Source organism: Cynocephalus volans, chromosome 8 (genome assembly GCF_027409185.1).
Source record: "Cynocephalus volans isolate mCynVol1 chromosome 8, mCynVol1.pri, whole genome shotgun sequence".
Taxonomy (NCBI): Eukaryota; Metazoa; Chordata; class Mammalia; order Dermoptera; family Cynocephalidae; genus Cynocephalus; species Cynocephalus volans.
Window position 1 is genome coordinate 103,896,157 of NC_084467.1, and position 21,743 is coordinate 103,917,899.

General features: G+C 33.8%; 1 protein-coding gene across 2 annotated transcripts in view; it reads left to right on the forward strand.

Annotated features, from left to right (window-relative positions):
* MAN1A2 (mannosidase alpha class 1A member 2) overlaps window positions 1-21,743 on the forward strand; it is a 199,182-nt gene that overhangs the window by 57,627 nt on the left and 119,812 nt on the right. The window contains exons 4-5 of one of the 2 annotated variants that reach the window (XM_063103756.1): window positions 5,231-5,349; window positions 11,304-11,384. In XM_063103756.1, the coding sequence (XP_062959826.1) occupies window positions 5,231-5,349; window positions 11,304-11,384 (200 nt within the window). The remainder of the gene's footprint in view (window positions 1-5,230; window positions 5,350-11,303; window positions 11,385-21,743) is intronic. The other variant, XM_063103757.1, reaches the window with a different exon arrangement.

A 21,743-nucleotide genomic window follows, 5' to 3' on the forward strand; every position in this document is an offset into this window, starting at 1 on the left:
CCAATGTTCATCGCAGCACTCTTTACAATAGCCAAGAGTTGGAACCAGCCCAAATGCCCATCATCAGATGAGTGGATACGGAAAATGTGGTATATCTACACAATGGAATACTACTCAGCTATAAAAACGAATGAAATACTGCCATTTGCAACAACATGGATGGACCTTGAGAGAATTATATTAAGTGAAACAAGTCAGGCACAGAAAGAGAAATACCACATGTTCTCACTTATTGGAGGGAGCTAAAAATTAATATATAAATTCACACACACACATACACACACACACACACACACACAAACCGGGGGGGGGGGAAGAAGATATAACAACCACAATTATTTGAAGTTGATACAACAAGCAAACAGAAAGGACATTGTTGGGGGGAGGGGGGGGAGGGAGAAGGGAGGGAGGTTTTGGTGATGGGGAGCAATAATCAGCTACAATGTATATCGACAAAATAAAATTAAAAAAAAAAAAAAAAAAAAAACGACAACAAAAACAAAAACAACAAAAAACCCCCAAAAAACTAACTGCTCCCTCCCACAGTTTATGTTGAAAGACTGGACGCTTTCCCCTAAGATTGCTAGCTAGGCAAGGATGTCTGCTCTCTCACTTCTACTTAACATTGTACTGGAGGTCCTAGCCAGTACACTAAGGCAAGAAAAAAGAGTAAAGATTGAAAATGAAATAAAATTAATTTTACTTGTAGTTAACCTGATTGTCCATGAAGAGAATCCTAAGAAATATATCAAACAAGAAAAAAAGTACTAGAATAAAAAAATTCAGTAAGGTCATAGGATGCAAGTTCTATATATAAAATCAATTATATTTCTATATATTGGCAATAAACTGTTATAAATACAATTTAAAAATAATGTAATTTGCAGTAGTGTCAAAAAAGCAAACTCTGTGTGGATGAATTTGACAAAATATGTGCAAAACCTGTACACTGAAATCTACAAGTTGTTATTGAGAGAAACTTAGAAGGATTTAAATAAGTGGAGAGAAATGGCATGTTCATGAATTGGAATACTCAACATTGTTGAGATATCAGTTCTCTTTAAATTCATATTTAGATTGAAAGCAATCCCAATCAAAATGACAGTACACTTTTCTGTTGAAATTGATAAGCTGATTCTAAAATTTGTGAAAATACAAAGCACTTACAGTAGTGAAAATAATTTTTAAAAAAGAACAAAGTTGAAGGATTTACACTATACCTAATTTTAAGATTTACCGTAAAGCTACAGTAAAGAGGACAGTATGGTTTTAACAACATAAGGAGAGACATAGAGATCAATGGAGAAGAATAGAAATAGAACTGCACATACATAGTTAATTACCTCACACACAAAGGTGTGTGAGGTAATTCCATGGGTAAAAGGAAAGTCTTTTCAAAAAATGATGCCAGGTTAACGGGATATTTATATGGAAAAATAACGAACCTTGACTCTTCCTTCAACACTATTTCCAAAAGTTAACTTGAAATGGATCACAGATCTAAACATAAAAGCTAAAAGTAAAACTTCCAGTAGGGAACATTTGAGAAAATTTTTGTTACCTTGAGGTAAGCAAGACTTTTTTAGAGTTTAGGAAGTATCAACTATAAAATAAATAAATTTGGTAAATTGGACTTAATGAAAACGAAAAATTTCTGCTCTTTGAAAGACATTTAGACAATGAAAAAGCAAGCCACAGTCTTGGAGAAAATGCTTGCAATACATACGTAAAGATGTATCCAGAATATATAAAGAATTACCCACCAAAGAAGATATATGAATGGACAGTATGCACATTAGTAATAAGGGAAATTAAAATTCAAACCACAATTCAGTGTCACTACATACCCATTAAAATGTCTAAAATTTGAAACAGCAACAATACGAAATATTGACAGGGATGGTAGAACAACTAGTACACTTATACATTGCTGTTGGGGGCATAAAATGGATCACTCTGGAAAGCAGTTTGTCAGTTTCTTATAAAGTGAAACATAAACTTACCATACAGTTCAGCAATTCCACTCCTAAATATTTTCATGATGCTCCCAAATGAGATGATATGTAGTTTTATTTTTCTTAGTAAGTTAGGTTTTTTCATCAATGGTATGAATTAATGAAATTTATAAATTGAATTTTTATGATTTTTACCTCCTATGTTGTATAAAAGTTCATGTGGAATAGGAGTTATCAGTCGTAAAATTAAAGTAGAATTCGTTCTTTGAAACTTCCAGAGTACGGTGTTTTTACAATGGGTAGCTCTTTGAACACTTCTCAATTTCCTACTGTTTTTTGGTCTCTTTGTTTAGATTTTCTGTATTTTCTTTTGTAACTCAAAATAATACATATTTTTCTAGAAGGATCATCAATTCTACTCATTTTCAAATTTATTGTGAAAATTTGAATAAAATGGACTTTTATAATTTTCTTCATTTCCTCTGTATTTGTCTGTGGTTGCATGTTTACATCTTATTTTGTATTTTTCTATCCCCTTGTCTACTTTTTAAAAATTAGCTTAGTGGTAGATTCATTATATACTTCATAGAACCATCTAGTAAGTTTATTATTTTGATAATTTTTTTCTAATTCATTAATAGAAAAAAATTAGCTTAGTGGTAGATTCATTATATACTTCATAGAACCATCTAGTAAGTTTATTATTTTGATAATTTTTTTTCTAATTCATTAAATTTCTGCCTTTAGCTTTTCTGATTCTTCATTTATTGCTCAAGTTTATTGTTCTTTGCCTTACTTCCTTAATAGAATGTTGAATCCAATTATTTTCATTTGTTCTTTCTTATTAAATAGTATAAATTTTTTAAGCTATGAGTTTTTCCTCTAAGAACTGCTTTAGTTGATTCCCATCTTCTCATAATATATTTTTGTTAATGTATTACATATTCTGCAATGTCATGTTTTTCTGCTTCTTTGAAAGGGTGGTTTTAGGCCTTTTCATTTTTTCCTCTTGAAATCTTGAGTTGTCTAGGTAAACAATCATAGTGATAGCATAGCCAATAATTTCAATTTTGCCCTTCTCTTTCTTGAGCTCTTTAGCTTAGGACACAAACATCTCCTTGTGGACTGGTACAGGATAGGTGGGTCAGGTACAGAATAGGTGGGTCAGGCCTTTTTTCATTCCGGAGTAGTCAGCACTTCAGAGAATAAGCACTTTTAGGACTAAAATAACTAGATAACTGAAGAACATAACTACCTATAAAAATTGAAATAGGAACAAAAACAGTACTCTTAAGAATTTAAGATGTTTGATAAATATTTCTAATGAATAACTAAAATAAAAAGAGATGCATATTTCAATCAGTTATGCAATACAGGGTTATATGGGTGATTAAACTGCTTGATGAAGTTTTGACCTTAATAAAAAACCAAGGATTAAGAAAAGTGAAAGGGAGGGGACTGGCCAGTTAGCTCACTTGGGAGAGCATGGTGCTGATAATACCAAAGTCAAGAATTTGGATCCCTGTACCAGCCAGCTGTCAAAAAAAAAAAAAAAAAGTGAAAGGAAAGTTTGTCTGTAATAACCCAGAACTAACATTCTAGATCAATATCAACATGAAGGGATCTGAATAGGGAGAAGACCAAGAAATTTATTAGTGTGTTGGAGTACTTGTTAGTGAGAAGATACGAAGGTACTTTGAAAAGTTTGTGGAAAAATAGAATTAAAAGGGAAGATGAGTCTTCCCATGAATTTTTTGAAGTACCCTGTATACATATTGCTAAATTGAAGAAATTATTAGGAGCACATGAACAAGAAAATGACATGTAAATTAAGGACAACCATCATAAGAACAGATTTGTGTAGCTTTAAACCATTGGAAGAAAACATCTTTTACCCAGTAGAAAGAGGAATGGAAGAAGAAAGAATAGTAAATGGAATATGCGAACTAAGTAATATTGAATGCTGGCTCCTAAAATATCACCAAGAAAAACTGTTGATAAGACAAAGCTGTTAATGCCAACTGTGGTAAGGAGATCACTACCTTATCAGAGCCTTAGAATTAGTAGCCTTTCAGCAGGGGAAGGCCAAAGTGGAGATATTTATTGAGATTTTAAATCTGGTTTAAGGTGGATTGGTAAGGGGAGGATTTGGGGGCAAGGAGTTCAGAGTTTTGGGATATAAACCATTATTTGATACTTTCTGTTGAAGAGTTGATGGGTCTTTCAGGAAGTTCCTGGAATGAACAATAAATTTTTTTGTAGCTTTTGTCTTGGTAAGAGTCTCTTGGAACAGTAAATTCATGTTGTTAAAGACATTATAAAAGTAAAGCCATGTTAATGTAGGCAGTAAGCTTTGGGGATTATTTCTGTTCTCAGAGGACAGAAATAATAATTCCATTTGTGGGGTTGGGGAGAACCCCTCTGATCTTTCCACTGGATAAAAATTGTTTTTTTCCATTTGTTTAAAATTACACAAATTTGTTCTTATTATGATGCTTTATTCTTTTATTGCACTGCTTGATTTATTTTGTTACTATTTTATTTTGGACTTTTGCAGTTACATTCATTAGTAAGACTGGCCTGTTTTCTTGTCTTGTGTTCTCAGTATCTAGTTTTGGTGTTAGTTAAGTTGTTGTTGAATTAATTCTTCTCTCCCTCCTTCTCTCTCAGGATCATTTCTTTTAAGATTAGGATTATCCCTTGAAGGTGAATAGGTCTTATTATCTTGATTTTTCTCTACTCACATTTTGTTTTATGGTTTCTTTTTTCAGTATGATCTACCTGCTTTTTGATTGTTAAGGATTATTATAGGCGTTTTCCAGTATGGTTATCTATCCTTGTTGTACATCTGTTATTTTTATATATATTTTTTTGTCCTTTCTGTAAATTTGGAACAGAAAGGGCATGATTATCTTATGATTTAGTTTGTTACTTGTCAACTTTCTTCTATTCTTCAATTAATCTTCTCTTTTTTTCTAGCTCAGTTAAGTAAATAGGTATTTTATAGTCTGACCAGGCAGAAAATTAAGGAGAATTATTCTTTTAGTTTTTCTTTATCCTCCTATTAGTTATCAATGTGCCATCTTTAGTAAAATACATTAAACTATGTATATTTCTACTCTAATGGAAGAGTGAACAGTGTTGGGTATTCTTTTTGGTCTTTATACTCATGTTCTTATGTTAATTTATTTTTTTTTATATATAAAAAAATAAAATAGACCTTATATGAAGAGAATCTTTTTTAATGACAGTTTTTTTTTTCCTTCTAAATATAGGAAGTTCACAAATGGGTGCTACCATAGTAGATGCTTTGGATACCCTTTACATTATGGGACTTCATGCTGAATTCCAAGATGGACAAAGATGGATTGAAGACAACCTTGATTTCAGTGTAGTGAGTATAAAATTGATAATTAATCTCTTAGATTGGCTGTGAAAAGAAATAGTGTCTGATTGAGATGGTCTGAATGTTTGTGTCCTCCCAAAATTCATATATTAAAATCTGATCACTAATGTTATGTATTAGAAGGTGGGGCCTTTAGGAAGTGATTAGGTCATGAAGGTAGAGCCCTCATGATTAGAATTAGTGCCTTTATAAAATAGGCCCCAGACATCTGCCCTGACCCTTCTACCATGTGAAGGCCCAGTGAGAAGGTATCATCTGTGAATCAGAAAGTGGGCCCTCACCAGATGCTGAATCTGCTGGTGCCTTGATCTCAGACTTCTCAAACTCCAGAGCTGTGAAAAATAAATTTCTGTTGTTTATGGTGTTTTGTTATGCAGCCTGAACAGCTTAAGATAATAACCGTAGTAGTTTTGAGCATTGTACTAGCAGTTTAAAGAAACTCTTAATAGTAAATCCTCTTTCTTTTTTTGGGATTATCAGTTATTTAATTTTTGCATAAAATACATACTCTTTATTTTCCATTACTTTTCTTGCCCTTATCATTTGAGGCAATGTATTAAATGTGTTAAGGCAATAGCGGAAAAAAATGCGATGAACTAGAAATATCATGAAACCATAAATTACTTTATAAGTAATAAGTGTTTTTTAAATTTAAATATTTAATGATACGGCACAGATTTGATGAGCATTCATAATTAGGCCTACAACCATCCTTCCAGCACTTTGGCATGGTTGTTAAGTGGTATAGCTTAGGTTTGAAGCTCAGTGCAGGTGCATTCTGGCTGTGTGACTTGGGAAAGTTCCTCATTCTTACTAAACCTGTCATAAAATTGCTATTCCATTGTAATGTTGTGAGGATTATTTGAGGTAATTTGATACATATTTAATGCTCAGTAAATGGTAGCAGTTATTTTCATTATTACCAGTCTTCACCTAAAAGATGTGTGGACTGTTTTGTTATATTTGTTATAATTTTTCATGCTGTTTGTGCATGCTGTTCCTTTTGACTGCAGTGTCCTTTACTCCTTCTCTATGTGCTTTTCCCTCTGGCAGACTCTTTATTATTTAAGTTGTGATTTAAACCCATAATTATTTTTTCTCTGCCTTTTTTGGTGTTAACTAGACAAAAACTGTTTATTTTCTTTTATATTATGCTAGCATTTTGGACTTAATTAGAACAATATTTATTATCGGTTAAGTTTAAATTTGTGAGTGGCAGAAAACCTAATATAAAATAGCTTAAACAAGATAGATGTTTATTTCTCTTTCATGTATATTAAGTACAGACATAAGCAGTTCAGGGCTGGTTTGGGTGGTGGCTCCATGATCATCAAGGACCTGGGATCTTTTGTCTTGTTGCTCTGTCAACTTCCTTGTATAGCTTTGATCTCATGGTCCAAATGGTTTCTCGTGATCCAGGCATCTTATCCACCTTCTAGTTGAGAGAGGAAGAGACAGAGGAAAGATACGTGACCGTTCTTTAAGAACACTTCTCAGGGGTTGGTCCCCCCTTTCTTGCTTGTAGACTTTACACATGTGGCCCCATATAACTGTGAAGGTAAGCTGAGAACTGTAGTCTTTTTTTCTGTGTAGCTATGTAACCCTTGTAGATTGTGCTTTTTTGTATCTGGTTTAAGAATCCCTACTCCAAGGTCATGAAGATATATTCTTGTATTTTATTCTAAATGTTTTAAAGGTTTGCTTTTGCATTTAGTCTTTAATTCATACGGAAATAATTTTTGTAGGGTGAAATAGGCAATAATCAATTGATCCTAGCACCGTTTATATTTCTATTTTTACATGCCACTTTAGTCATATATTAGTAATCTTAGTTTATTCTTTTCTATAGGCTTTTTTCTTTATCTCTGCATCAATACTAAACTATCTTAACAACAGTATTTTTATAAGCAGCTTGATATCTGTATCTGAAGTTTGATATATGATTTTGTTCTAAAAGGAAATTATCTTAGTTCTCAGCCCTTTGTTCTTTCAGGTTCTGAAAAACTGTGTTGAAATTTCGAAGAGGATTGCATTTAATTTACAGATTAATTTGGAGAGAATTGGCATCTGTGCAATCTCGAAACTCCCATTTATTAACATGGAAGCTTTATTATAGCTAATAATCCCCTTGCATATCATTGTATCAGTCTGGGCTCAATGAGGAACCAGGACTATACCATTTATTTTAACTAGAAGATATAATGTTTAGAATTGTTAACCAAGTAATGGGGAATAAAAAGGCAAAAAGGGCATTGTGGTATCACTAGAGCTAGTATCTACTGGAAGCAGGTACCACCCATGTGGCTATGAGAATAATGGGAAGAGGTTGGGATCCTTAAAATTTAGTAGCTTGGGCTCTGTAGAACTAGTACCCAGTGTTGCCCAGGTGTTGCTGGTTCCTGAAGAGCTCTTAGAAGGTCTCTCTCAAAGCTGAAATTCAGACCTGTGAGGAGGAGGTACCCAGCTAGTGACTGATTATCTCCAAGGGGCACAGTGAGGCTGATTTGGGGCTTGTGTGTATGTGTGTGTGAGACAGGGGAACTGTACCCTGGAATTAACTGCCACTGCAGGGTGAAGAACCATGGCTGGAGCAACACTGTCAGAAACTAGAAGTAAACAGGAAGATATAAGTCTCATCTCCTTTCTTCAGTCTTGCATTATCTTTTTGGAACATTGTATTGATAGGGTCTGAAAGGGAGCCAGCTGGTAAATGAGAGATGCATTTGCAGAGTTTCAACTCCAGTTTAACAAAGTAGAATATAGAAGAATGGATTTGAACCTGAGAAAAAATAGTTTAATATCAACACAGTCATTTTACATCCTTTTACTTTAAACCTTTCTATGTCATTATGTTGTAGTTGTATATTTTGCGTATAGTGTATGTCTGGATTTTGTTAGTTTTATCATCTTAGAGTCTTTTTACTTTAACTGTTAAGTTTGAAATATTTACATTTCCTATGATAACATACATTTGGAGTTGGGTATTACTTCTTTGTTTTACTACCTGGATTATGTACTTTACATTTGCTTTTATTTTCTGTTTTCCTTCCTTATTTTGAATTTAAATTACTTTACATCTCTTTTTTCCTCTACTAGTTTGACATTTAAACCTTCTATTTCCATTCATTTTGGCGTTACCATTAAGGTTTTAATATGTATACTTATCAAAGTTTAAAACTGATCGATTTCTTTATCTTCCTTCTAGAAAACATAATTATCTTAGAATGGTTTAACTTAGCATATCTCCCTCTTGTCTAATATGTAATTATTAACTAGTTGGTTCCGAGTTATATTTGAAACTTCCAAATTAAGGAATGAGTGAATGAATAAATATATTTATTGAAAGCCTTCTCTTCAACAGACACAGTTCTAGATTCTGTAGATATAATTATGAGCAAAACAGAATCTTATCTCTTTCTTGATTTTATACTCTAGTGTTGGGAGAAAAACAGTAAACAGATATTCAAATAATATATAGTATGTCAGATGGTGATAAGTGCTGTGGAGAATAATAAGGAAGAGTAAGTAGAATTGGAGTAAGTAGTGGTAGGGTATTGCTGTTTTAAAAGGTGACATTTCTGAGAAGAGGCCTAAGGAAGCCATGTGGATATAAGGTTCTGTCAATAGCTATTATAGCTGAGAATAGAATTAGAGGTTGATGGTTATTTTCTCTTAGCCATTTAAAGGTACAGTTCCATTGTCTTTCCTGCTTGTTATGCTGTTGAAAAGCACGCTATCATTCTAATTTCTAAAAGGTAATCTATCGTTTTTTCCTTGTTTTAATATTTTCTTTTTCACTTTGTTGTTCTGTAATTTCATTACTACGTGTCTATATATGGATTATTCTTTAAAGGACTTATAATATTTTATCAGTCTGAGGATATATGTTTTCATCAGTTTCAGAAAATTCTAAATCATTATTCCTTTTAATAATCCCTCTTTCCCATATCTTCCTTCTAGAACTTTTTATATCTTCTGCCTCTCTAGTGAGGGAAGATATGAGTTTTACGAATAGAAGTGTTTTATTGCTACAGGTTGAGCATCCCTAATCTGAAAATTTGAAATCTGAAATGCTCCAAAATCCAAAACTATTTGAGCACTGATGTGACATTCAAAGGAGCATTTCCGATTTTGAGTTTTTGGATTAGCGATGCTCAATCTGTATATGTTAATACAGTAAATCAGATGATGATAAGTGTTAGTTGGGGACATAATGCAAAGTGAGGGGTATTAGTGATGGGGGATTACTAAACTGGGTAGTTAGAAACAATCTCTGATAAGGTGACATTTGTTAAGACACTTGCTGGAAAGGATAGAGTGATTCATTTAGCTATATGAAGGGAAAGCATCCAGACAAGAGTGTGACACAAGTGTAGAGACTGATACAGGAGTCTCGAGTTTGGAAGTTCTGGGAACAGCAAGTAGGCCCATATAGTGAAGTGAGTATAAGGGACAATATAAGAGACATGTCAAAGAGATTGTGGGGGAATCTAAGTATGTTGGGTCTTATTGGTTATTTTACTCTGAGTATAAGGGAATCCATTGTAAGGGTTTGCAGAGAGTATTGACCTAAGCCGACAAAGATTTAAAAGGCTCACCCTAACTATTGGGTAGTGAGTAGAGTGTAGGGAGAAGAGTAAGGATGAAAGCAGGGAAATTGATTAGAAGGTTATTGTTACAGTTCTGGTGAGTGAGGGTGGCCCTTCTTGCCCCCTTTCCTTTTCTCTATATTTAGTGAATGTCTACTGTGTGCCTTGCAGTGTGCTATATGTTGGCAATATATGAAGTAATATTAAGCACTTAGCTTTCCAGCATGGGGTGAGATGACAATCATGTTGTGAAAAAAATTACATTATATTGTGAAAGTTCTACATTGGAGAAATATTCTTGTGTTAGCAAGTGATATGCTCTGTTTGTGCATGTTGGAAAGACTTCAGAGTCATTAATTCATTTTTCTTTTAACTTTTATTAAAAATTTATTATGAATGTTATTGTTAATCAATTATATATATTCTTTGGATTCATTGGTCATGTTCTCTGCTACTTCTACTTTTCTTTCCATGTATTAGAATTTTACTAGCAATATCTATATCCACACCTAAATACAAACATACAGACTATGTAGGAAGGTTATTAATATTGTTATATTTGTATCAAACTTCCTTCTGTTTGTTTGCCTTTTAATTTTGTTCATGATTTTTTTGATATAGGTAATTTGCATTTAATGGAGGTTTCAAGTCTATCATCAAGTTATTATCAAAACTATTGAGTTTATGTTTATAAAGTACCTGCTCCCTCAAGGAAGTTTATATATTGTCACATTTTCTTCTATATGTTGTTACTTTTTTCATTTATTTCTAAACCATTTGGATTTTATTTTGACATGTATGTGAAATGAGGATCTGCATTAATTTCTTAACGAGGAGCCAGTTTTCTCAACGTTATTAATTGAATAATTCATCATTCCGCCATGTTTTTGGTGCTTCCTTTAACATTTATTAAGTTATTATAAGTACTAGGAAGATATTTAAAATTCATGAGAGAGAGAAGTAAAAATTATGCTGTAGTGATTAGAACAGAAAGAAAAGGACCACCAGTAGAGAGAGTGCTGTTCCAGAATTCAAGATCTAGAATTCAAGAAGGGGAGGCTCTCATGAGGAAAGGACAATAGTCAAGAGTGTTAAATATCTTGATAATTTCACAGTACTTTGTAAGGTACATGGTTTTGGCAGTTAAGAAGCTGTGGTGATAGTTTTAGAGGAGTTTCAGTATTATTAGCAAATGGGAGGTGAGATTGCAGGTGCATGAAAAATGAAGATGCACAAAGTGGAAAAACATTCTCCTCAGGGTGTTTGTGAGAAACAAATACGGAATTGAAAATATTTTGAAAATTATAAATCATGATGTATGCATATATGAATATTTTCAATATGTTTCCACAGAATTCAGAGGTATCTGTATTTGAAGTCAACATTCGATTTATTGGAGGCCTACTTGCAGCATATTACCTTTCAGGAGAGGAGGTGAGCAAAATCAAGTAATACATTGTCTTGGGGGAATGGAATTTAATAAAATGAAAGATTTCCCTAGCAGCATATCATTTTTTTTAAATTGAGTAATATTGAACTAATCTGAAGGTTTGCTGAAAGAACTGGATGCTTTAAGTAGAACTGTTCCTTGGGAATACTCATTGGATTTTCCATTTTGAGAATATCAATAAAATATAAATTCATCACAGATCCTAACATTATATACACCACATCTCCTTTGCAAGACTTTTCAAGGATTTTGCCATTGCAGTTAATTGCATGGTCCAAACAAAGGGGGAACAGAACCTAACAAGACCAAAATTAAGGAGTGAATCAGGAGGAATTAATGTGAATTATTCTAAGACCAAAAATTAATTATTATGGGGAACTGAGGCATGGAGAAGGGGACCAGACTCCCCTCCCACAACAAGGCACACCGAGCCAGCACCTTGGGGCCTGCCTGGTGACCTGAAGCATGGAGAAGGGGACTGGACTGCCCTTCCACAACCAGGCACACCACGCCAGCACCTCTGGGCCTGCCCGGAGTCCCAGGGCATCAAGGAGGAGACCGGATTCCCCTCCCATAACCAAGCACACTGAGCCAATGCCCCAGGCCCATCTGGTGACCAGAGGCATGGAGAAGGGGACCAGACCCTCCTCCCACAACCAGGCACACCATGCCAGCGCCTCAGGGCCCGCCCAGTGACCCAAGGCATGGAGAAGGGGACCGTACCCCCTTCCCACATCCAGGCACACGGTGCCAGCACCTCAGGGCCTGTCTGGGGACCAGAGGCATGGAGAAGGGGACCAGACACACCCCACAACCAGGCACACTGTCAGTGCCAAGTAGTTTGCCAAAAACATCACCTCCATGTGGGAGGCCCACCACAGCCATCACAATAACCATGGCTGCTGTGAAGCCGCTAGACACCGCAACTACCATGCAGATGGTCTGCCAACCACTGCAGTGCATTGACACTAGGAGAGGCACCAGCAGAGATAAAGAAAAGAAGAGGATGTCTTTCTCCACAAAGCCCATTTCAGAGTGACAGAAGAAGCATCTGCTCTATGATAATATTGGGGGACCTGATCATACCTCTCAGCATTGGACAGATCACCTAGGCAACAGGTTAACAGAGTAACCATTATTATTTCAGAAGGAGAGAAGAAATCTAGGGTAATTAGAGGGGGGAGGGAGGAGGGAGAGGAGGAAGGGGAGAGGTTGGACAAGGGGCATAAAGAATAATTATGATTTGTAACAATATATATGCTAGTAATATTGATTTGATCAACATATCTCAATGTTCTACCCCCCAAATATATATAATCATTCTTATTCAATAAATAAAATAAATTAAAAATAAAAATCAATTATTAAAACTTCCTATTTGGAAATTGAATGAAATTTATTGCTGTAAATAATAATAAAAAAGAAGCACAACAACTCTGAGTTTTTCTTTCTGAAAGTTTTGGTACAAAACACATGGATACACTTAAAACCTAGGGTAAGGGGAAGTGGGTGTGGGAAATTCCTTTTTACTACTCAAATGAGTTAAAGGATAGGGCTGGAGGGTGGAAGAAAGAGAAATTAAGATATTAGAATTCATTTGTATAATTTTTTTGAGAAATTTCTTCACCCATATTTTTAAATTGTTTTGTTGGTCTGAATGATTTGTAAGAGCTCTTTGTAAATTTAAGAAAATTCATCTTTTGTAGTATGTATTATAAAGATGTATTTTTATGACATCCTTTGTGGGTTTTTTTTTTTTTTTTTTTGCAGTTAACTTTAAAGTAATCATTTTTAGGATTTTATTTTCACTGTTATGACTTCTAGATTCCTTAGAAATCTATGTCTGTATTATTAAAAAATAAAAATTCCAATTTTTCTTGTAGATTTTTTATAAATTTACATGCTTATATTTAAGTGTTTCATCTATTTTTGTGTGCTTGTGTGTGTAAAGAGTGAGCTATCCATGTACTACTATTTTTTTTTAGAGGAAATAATGTTTGAAGATGCTGGTATTTAATATATAAAATCAGATAAATCTAACTTAATTTAATATGTGATTTTACTGTCAGGTTTTGTTATGTAACTTGGTTATACCTCCAACCTATATTTCAGTAGCCAGAAAACTTCAGTTCACATTTAATAAAATAGAAAAAGTGATTTATACTCTGGCCAAGAGGTTTTCAAATTTCAGTGTGCATCAGAATCACATGTGGGGTTTTTTAAAAATGACGATTCCAAGCCCTACCCACAAGACTGATTCAGATGGTTTAGTGTGGAGACCATTGTATTCTTTTTTTTTTTTTTGTCAAGTACTCTTTTTTAAAGGTGGTTTTGGAAATGGTGGTTCTATATTTTGAGAAATTCTCCTAGCTTATATGAACAAAATCATTGTATATTAATTGATAAGATTTTTTTTTAGTTAGATTTATCGAGGTATTATTTATATGGAGTTAAATTTACCCATTGTAGTATATAGTTCTGTGAGTTTTGACAGTACATATAGTTTTGTAACCACTAGCCTGATCAAGATATAGAAGAATTTTATCATCTTAGAAAATTCCTTTATCCTGTTATCCTTTACTTCCTATTGCCAACCTGTGTTAACTACCAATTTGTTTTCTGTCTCTGCAGGTAGGAATACTGGCTTCTTTTACTTATAATGCATTTGAGATTTATCCATGTATTAGTAGTTTATTCCTTTTTGCTGCTATGTGGTATTCCTTTGTGTGGATATTACACATTTTACCCAGTGGGATTTTTCCTCAGTTTTGGAGATTGTGAGTAAACCTGCTATAAGCATCTGCCTATAGATTTCTGCAGGAAAAGAAATTTTCATTTCTTTGGGGTAATTACATAGGAGTGGGATTGCTGGGTCAAAGAGTAAGTGTATATTTAACTTTGGAAGAAACTGCCAGACTCTTTTCCAGCAGTTGCCTCCCCTGTGGCCAGTGCATGGTATTGTGGGTTTCTTTTTTTTAGCCATTGTAATAATATGTGTGCAGTAGTATCTCATTGAGGTTTTGTATTGCATTTCCCTAATGACAAATGTTGTTGAACACCTTTTCATGTGCTTATTTTGTTATTCATATGTCTTCTTTGGTGAATTGTCTGTTCAAATCTTTTGACCATTTACAACTTTTTGTTTGCCTTTTCATTATTGAATTTTGATAGTTCTTTGTATATTCTGGACATAGGGCTTTTACAACCTATGTGTTTGCAAATGTTTTTTCTTTGCCTGTGGCTTGTCTCATCAGTGACTATCTTTTGAAAAACTGAAGTTGTTACATCTTGAAGAAGTATAGTATATTAGTTTTACCTTTTATGGTTCATGCTTTTGAGATTATGTTTAAGAAATGTTTGCCAAATTCAAGGTCACAAAGATTTTCTCATGTTTTCTTCTGAAACTATTGTAGTTTTATTTTACTTTTACTTTTAAGTCTGTAATCTATTTTGAAGTAAATTCTGTATATGCTGTGAGCTTTAGGTTGAGGTTCATTTCTTTCCATATGAATGTCCAAAGTTCTAGCTCCATTTGTTGAAAAGACTTCTTTCTTTAATTGACTTTGCACCTTTGTTGAAAATGTTGCCCCGTATGTGTGAGTCTACTTCTAGACACTCTCTTCTATTCTCTTGATCTATGTGTCTGTCTTTTTGCCATGGAAAGTTTTGAAATCAGGTTGTGTGAATCTTCTAACTTTGTTACTTTTCAAAATTGTTTTGGTTATTCTAGTTACTTTTCCTTTTTATATAAAGTTTAGAATCAGCTTGTTGATTTATACAAAATATTCTACTGGGATTTCAATTGGGATCATGAGTTTAGAGAGAATTGACATCTTAACAATATTGAGTGTTCTGATCCATGAATATGGTATATCCCTCCATTTAGTTTTTCTTTACTTTTATACATTGGTGTTTCTAGTTTTTAGTCGTACATATTTTGCATATATTTTGATAGATTTATACCCATTTCATGCTCTTGCTAGTTCTGTATTTTTTATTTCAATTTCCAATTTTCCACTGTCAGTTTTTATAAATACAATTGATTTTTAAAAACACTTTAAGACTTAAAGATGACTCAGGACATTTTGTTTCTCTCTAGATAACTTCCTGATGCTGCCATTTAAAAAAAAATTGTAAGATATACGTAACATAAAATTTATCATTTTAACCATTTTTAAGTGTACCATACAGTTCAGTGGCATTAAAAACAGCATTCATGTTGTGCAATATGAAATTGATTTTTATATTGACCTACTATGAGATTTTTCTAACATCACTAACTAATTCTAGTAGCTTTTAAGTAGATTTTAACAGATTCTTTGGGATTTTTTTTGTAAACAGTTATGTCATTAATAAATAAACGAGTTTATTTTTTTGTATAGAGAACAGTTTTATTTGTGTAATTCTTTTATTTATTTACTTATTTATTAGTCTTACTGCATTGTCTAGGATTTCTACTACAAAGTTGAATAGGAGGGATGAGAGTGGGCATCCTTCCCTCTTTCCTTATCTTTAGGGGAAAAGCATTTAGTCTTTTGTCATTAAGCATAATGTTAGCTATAGATTTTTTTGTAGGTGCCCTTTGTCATCTTAAGGAAGTTCTCTTTTATTCCTAGTTTGCTGAGAGCTTTTTATCATGAATAGATGTGGAATGTTGTCAAATGTTTTTGTGGCATGTAATAAGATGATTATCTGGTATTTCTTTAGTCTGTTTATATGATGAATTATATTGCTTGATTTTTGGAAGTCAAATCAGCCTTGCATTTTTGGGAAGAAATCTTACTTGGTCATGGGTTTTTTTTTTTAATTGAGGCATAATTGATTGTGCATATTTAGGAGGTGCAGTGTTGACTATCATTGTTTGTGCGCTATATGTGATGATCAAATCAATATTATTAGCATATTCATTATTACAAATCATAATTATTCTTTGTGCCCCTTACCCAACTTCTCCCCTAACCCCCTTTTCCCTCCTCCTTTCTCATCTCTAATAACCATAGATTTGTTCTCTCCTGAAAGTTCAGTGTATTATTGTGGTCCTTCCTTCCTTTTTTCTTTTCTTCCTTCCACCCACTTATGAGTGAGGACATGTGGTATTTCTCTTTCTGTGTTGGGCTTATTTCACTTAACATAATTTTCTCTAGGCTCATCCATGTTGCTACAGAAGGCAGAATTTCATTCTTTTTTATAGCTGAGTAGTATTCCATTGTTTATATATACCATATTTTCCTTATCCAGTTGTCTGTCAGTGGACATTTAGGTTGGTTCAGTATCTTGGCCATTGTAAATAGAGGTGTGATGAACATAGGAGTGCAGGTATCACTTCAACATGATGATTCACATTCCTGTGAAATGGGATTGCTGGATCATATGGTAGTTCTGTCTGTAGTTGTTTGAGAAACCTCCATAATGTTTTTCATAATGGCTGTACTATTTTATGGTCCCACCAACAGTGTAGAAGAGTTCCCTTTTCTCCACATCCTCTCCAGCATTTGTTATTCTGTCTCTTTAATAATGGCCAGTCTAACTGGGTGAGATAATATCTCAGTGTGGTTTGGATTTGCATTTCCCTGATGCTGACTGATGTTGAGCATTTTTTCACGTACTTGTTGGCCATTTGTATGTCTTCCTTTGAGAAATGTCTATTCAGCTCCTTTGCCCATTATTATTGATGGGATTATTTGTTTTTTGTTTTTTACTGCGAAGTTGTTTGAGTTTCTTGTATATTCTGGATGTTAATCCTTTGTCATATGTATGGTTTACAAATATTTTCTCCAGTTCTGTAAGTTGTCTTTTCACTCTGTTGATTGCTTTTTTTGCTTTACAGAACATTTTTAGTTTGATATAAACCCATTTGTTTCTTTGTTTTGTTGCTTGTGCTTTTGGGGTCTTATTCATAAAGTCTTTGCCCAGTCCTACTTCCTGAAGTGTTTGCCTTGTGTTTTCTTTAAGTAATTTTATGGTTTCAGGTCTTATTTTTAATCCATTTTGAGTTTATTTTGGTATATGGTGAGAAGTACAGGTCCAGTTTCATTCTTCATGTTCTTGTTGCCTTGGTCAAAGATCAGTTGGTTAAGTATGTAGGTTGATTTCCAGGATCTCTATTCTGTTACATTGGTCTAATTTGTTCCATTGATTATCTGTCCAGTGCTGAGAGAGGGGTGTTCAGGTCCCCTGCCGGCTATTATCATATTGGGGTCTATCTTTTTCTGTAGGTCTAATAGTATTTGCTTTATATATCTGGGTGCTCCGGTGTTGGGTGCATCCATATTTATGATTGTTATGTCTTTTTGCTGGATAGATCCCTTTATCATTATATAATGGCCTTCTTTGTATCTTTTTATGGTTTTTGGTTTAAAGTCTATTTTATCCAATATAAGAGTATCTACTCCTGATCATTTTTGGTTTCCATTTGCATGGTATATATTTTTCCATGCTTTTCACTTTTACTCTGTGTGTGGCTTTACAGGTGAATTTTGATTCTTTTGAAGACAGCATGTAGTTGGGTCTAGCCTTTTAATCCAGTCACTCAGTCTGCATATTTTAATACCTGTTTAATCTGTTTGTTATTGACAGATATTGTCTTAATCCTGGCATTTTATTGCTTTGCATTTAGATGTTTTAAATATCTTTTTTTCCTTTCTTCCCCTTTCATGATGCATCTTAAATGTTTGTTGATTTTTTGAGGTGGTAAGATTCAGTTTCTTTCTCTTTCTTGTTTGCATTTTTGTTTTACCAGTGGGTTTTGTTCTTTTTTGTGTATTTGTGTTAGTGATTACTGTTTTTTGATTTCCGATGCAGGACTCACTTGATAATTTCTTGCAGGGCTGCTCATGTGGTGGTGAGTTCCTGCACATTTTGTTTGTCTGGGAAATACACTATGTCTCCCTCAATTCTGAAGGATAACCTTGCTGGGTATAGTATTTTGGCTGGCAGTTTTTTCCTTTTAGTATTTTGACTATATCATTCATTTTCTTCTGGTATTAAAGTTTCAGATGAGAAGTCTGCTGTTAGTGTGATGTGGGCTCCCTTATAGGTGACTTGATGCTTTTCTCTTGCTGCTATTGGAGTTCTCTCTTTGTCTTTGAACTTTGCCAGTTTGACTATAATGTGTGTCACAGAGTATCTTTTTGCATTGAGTGTGTTTGGGGATCTTTGAACTTCCTGGATATGAAGGTCCATGTCTCTCCCTATACATGGGAAGTTTTCTGTTATTATTTCATTGAACAGGTTTTCTATGCCTTTTCCTTTCTCCTCCCATTCTGGATGTTTGTGTGCTTAAGGTTGTCTACTAGCTCCCATAGATTTTCTCCATTTTTTAAAAAATTCTTTTTTTCTTTTTTCTCTCTGCCTGGGTTACTTAAAAGACCATCTTTCAGATCTGAAATTCTTTCTTCTGTTTGCTCTAATTGCTGCTTACTCAGTTGTATTTTTCATTTCATTGAATGAACATTTTAGTTCCAGGAGTTCTGCTACATTTTTTTGTAAGATATTAATCTCTCTGTAAATTTCCTGCTTCATATCCTGGATATTTTTTTTTTCTAATTTCATTGTGCTTTCTAATTGTATCTTCTCTTACCTCTTTGTGTTTTCTGAAGATTGTTCCTCAGAATTCCTTTTCAGTCATTTCAGTGGTTTTCTGCTCTATGGGATCTGATACTTGAGAATTACTGTATTTCTTTGGTGCCTTTTATTTATTTTCATTTCAGTCATTTTTATTGGTCTTCGTTTTCTTGTGCAGGTTCATGTTTCTGTCTGGCATTTTATTTCTTCTGTGTGAAGAGTTTAAACCTTTTTTATAGCGTAGGTCTGCTGGTAGTGAATTCTTTCAGTTTTTATTACTCTGAAAGTCTTTATTTCTTCTTCATTTTTGAAAGATTTTCTTGGGTGTAAAGTTTGGTTGGCAATTTTTCCCTTCAACACTTTCAAGATGTTATTACATCATCTTATAGCTTGCATAGTTTGTGATGAGAAGTCAGTCTTCTTTAATTCTTTGTTCCTCTCTATGTAATATGTCTTTTTCCCCCCTTTGGCTGCCTTTAAGGTTTTCTGTTCATATTTTGTTTTGTGTGAGGAACCTGTGTGGTTTTACTTTTTTTTTTTTTTTTTGAGAGGAATGAGAATGGGACTTGTTGATCTTACTGAGATTCTTTGGTCTATGGGTTAATATCTTTAATTATTTTAAAAAATTTCGGTCACTGTGTTTTTAAATATTTTTTTTTCTGCCCTCTAGCTTGTGTATAGGACTCTAATTATACACACACTAGGCTGTTTAATACTATCTCATAGCTCTTGGACTCACTGTTCATTTCTATCTCACCAACTGCTTTTTTTTAAAGACTTTTTTTTTTGAGCAATTTTTGGTTCACAACAAAATTGAGGGGAATGTCAAAAGATTTCCCATATATCCCCTGCAAAAACACATTCATAGCCTTCTCCCCTATCAACATCCTCCACCAGAGTGGTGTATTTGTTACAACTGATGAATCTGCATGGACACATCTTTATTTCGCAGAGTTCATAGTTTACATTATGGTTTACTCTTGGTGTTATGTATTTTGTGAGTGTGGACAAATTCATAATTATATGAATTCACTGTTAATAGCATCATACAGAGTAGTTTCACTTCCCTTAGAATTCATTGTTCTGTCACATCATCCCTCTTTCCCTCTAATCCCTGGCAACCATTGATGTTTTTACTGTCTTAATTGTTTTGTCATATATTTGGAATCATGCAGTAGGTAGCCTTTGTAGATTGACTTATTTTACTTACTAACATGTATATAAGCTTCCTTCATGTATTTTCATGGTTTGATAGCGCATTTCTTTTTAGCACTGAATAATATTTCATTGTCTGGATATATCACAGTTTATTCATTTACCTACTGAAGGACATCATGGTTGCTTCCAAATTTTGACAATTATCAGTAAAGCTGCTAAAACACCTCTGTGCAAATTATGTCCAAGTTATGTGGACATAACTTTTTGACTTCTCTGGGTAAATACCAAGAAGCTGGATTGCTGGAGTGTATAGTAAGAGTATATTTAGTTTTGTGAGAAATTGCCAAACTCTCCTTCAAAGTGGCTGTTCCATTTTTTATTTCTACTTGCAGTGAATGAAAGTTCCTGTTGCTCTATATTCTTCTCAGCATTTGGTAAGTGTTTTGGGTTTTGACTATTCTAATAGGTGTGCAGTGATATCTCAATGTTGTTTCAATTTGCATTTCACTTATGACATATGATGTGGAGCATCTTTACATATGCTTATTTGCCAATCTTTATATCTCTTTTGGTGAGGTCTTATGCCCATTTTATGTTGTGTTATGTTATGTTATTTTTTGGTGGCTGGCTGGTTTGGAGACTTGAACCCTTGACCTTACTGTTACAACACCACTCTGTAACCATCTGAGCTTAACCAGCCAGCCCCTTTTTATAATTGGGTTGTTTAGGTTTTTAAGTTTTAAGAGTTCTTTATATATTTTGGATAACAGTTCTTTATCAGATACGTCTTTTGCAACCGTTTTCTCCCAATCTCTGGCTTGTCTTTTTATTCTCTTGTCTGTGTTTTTCACAAAGCAAAAATTTTAAATTTTAATGAAGTCCACTTTATCAATATTTTCTTTCATGGATTGTGCCTTCGGTGTTGTATGTAAAAAGTAATCACCAGCCAAATGGGCCCAAGAGACTTTTACAGAACGTTCCATCCAGTAGCTGCAGAATATACATTCTTCTCAGTAGCTCATGGAACATTCTCCAGAACAGATCATATGTTAGGCCACAAAACAAGTCTTAACAAATTTAAACAACCTAAAATCATGTCAAGTATCTTTTTTGACCACAATGGAATAAAACTAGAAATCAATAACAGAAGAAACTTTGGAAACTGTACAGATACATGGAAATTAAACAACTCCTGAAAAGTCAAATAGTTTTAATGAAGAAATTAAGAAGGAAATTAAACATTTTCTTGGGGGCCGACCCCATGGCTCACTCGGGAGAGTGCGGCGCCGGGAGCGCAGTGGTGCTCGCGCCATGGGTTCCAAGGGTTACGATCCTCTTACCAGTAATGAAAAAAAAAAATTTTTTTTCTTGGGATAAATGAAAATGGAAATACGATACACCAAAATCTATGGGGTACAAAAAAGCAGATTTAAGAGGAAAGTTTATAGCAATAAATGTCTACATCAAAAAAGTAGAAAGATCTCATACAAACAATCTAATATTACACCTCAAGGAACTAGAAAAACAAGAACAAAAGAAACCCAAAATTGTAGGAGGAAAGAAATAAAAAAAAAAATCAAAGCAGTAATAAAATAGAGACTAAAAAAAAAAAATACAAAATA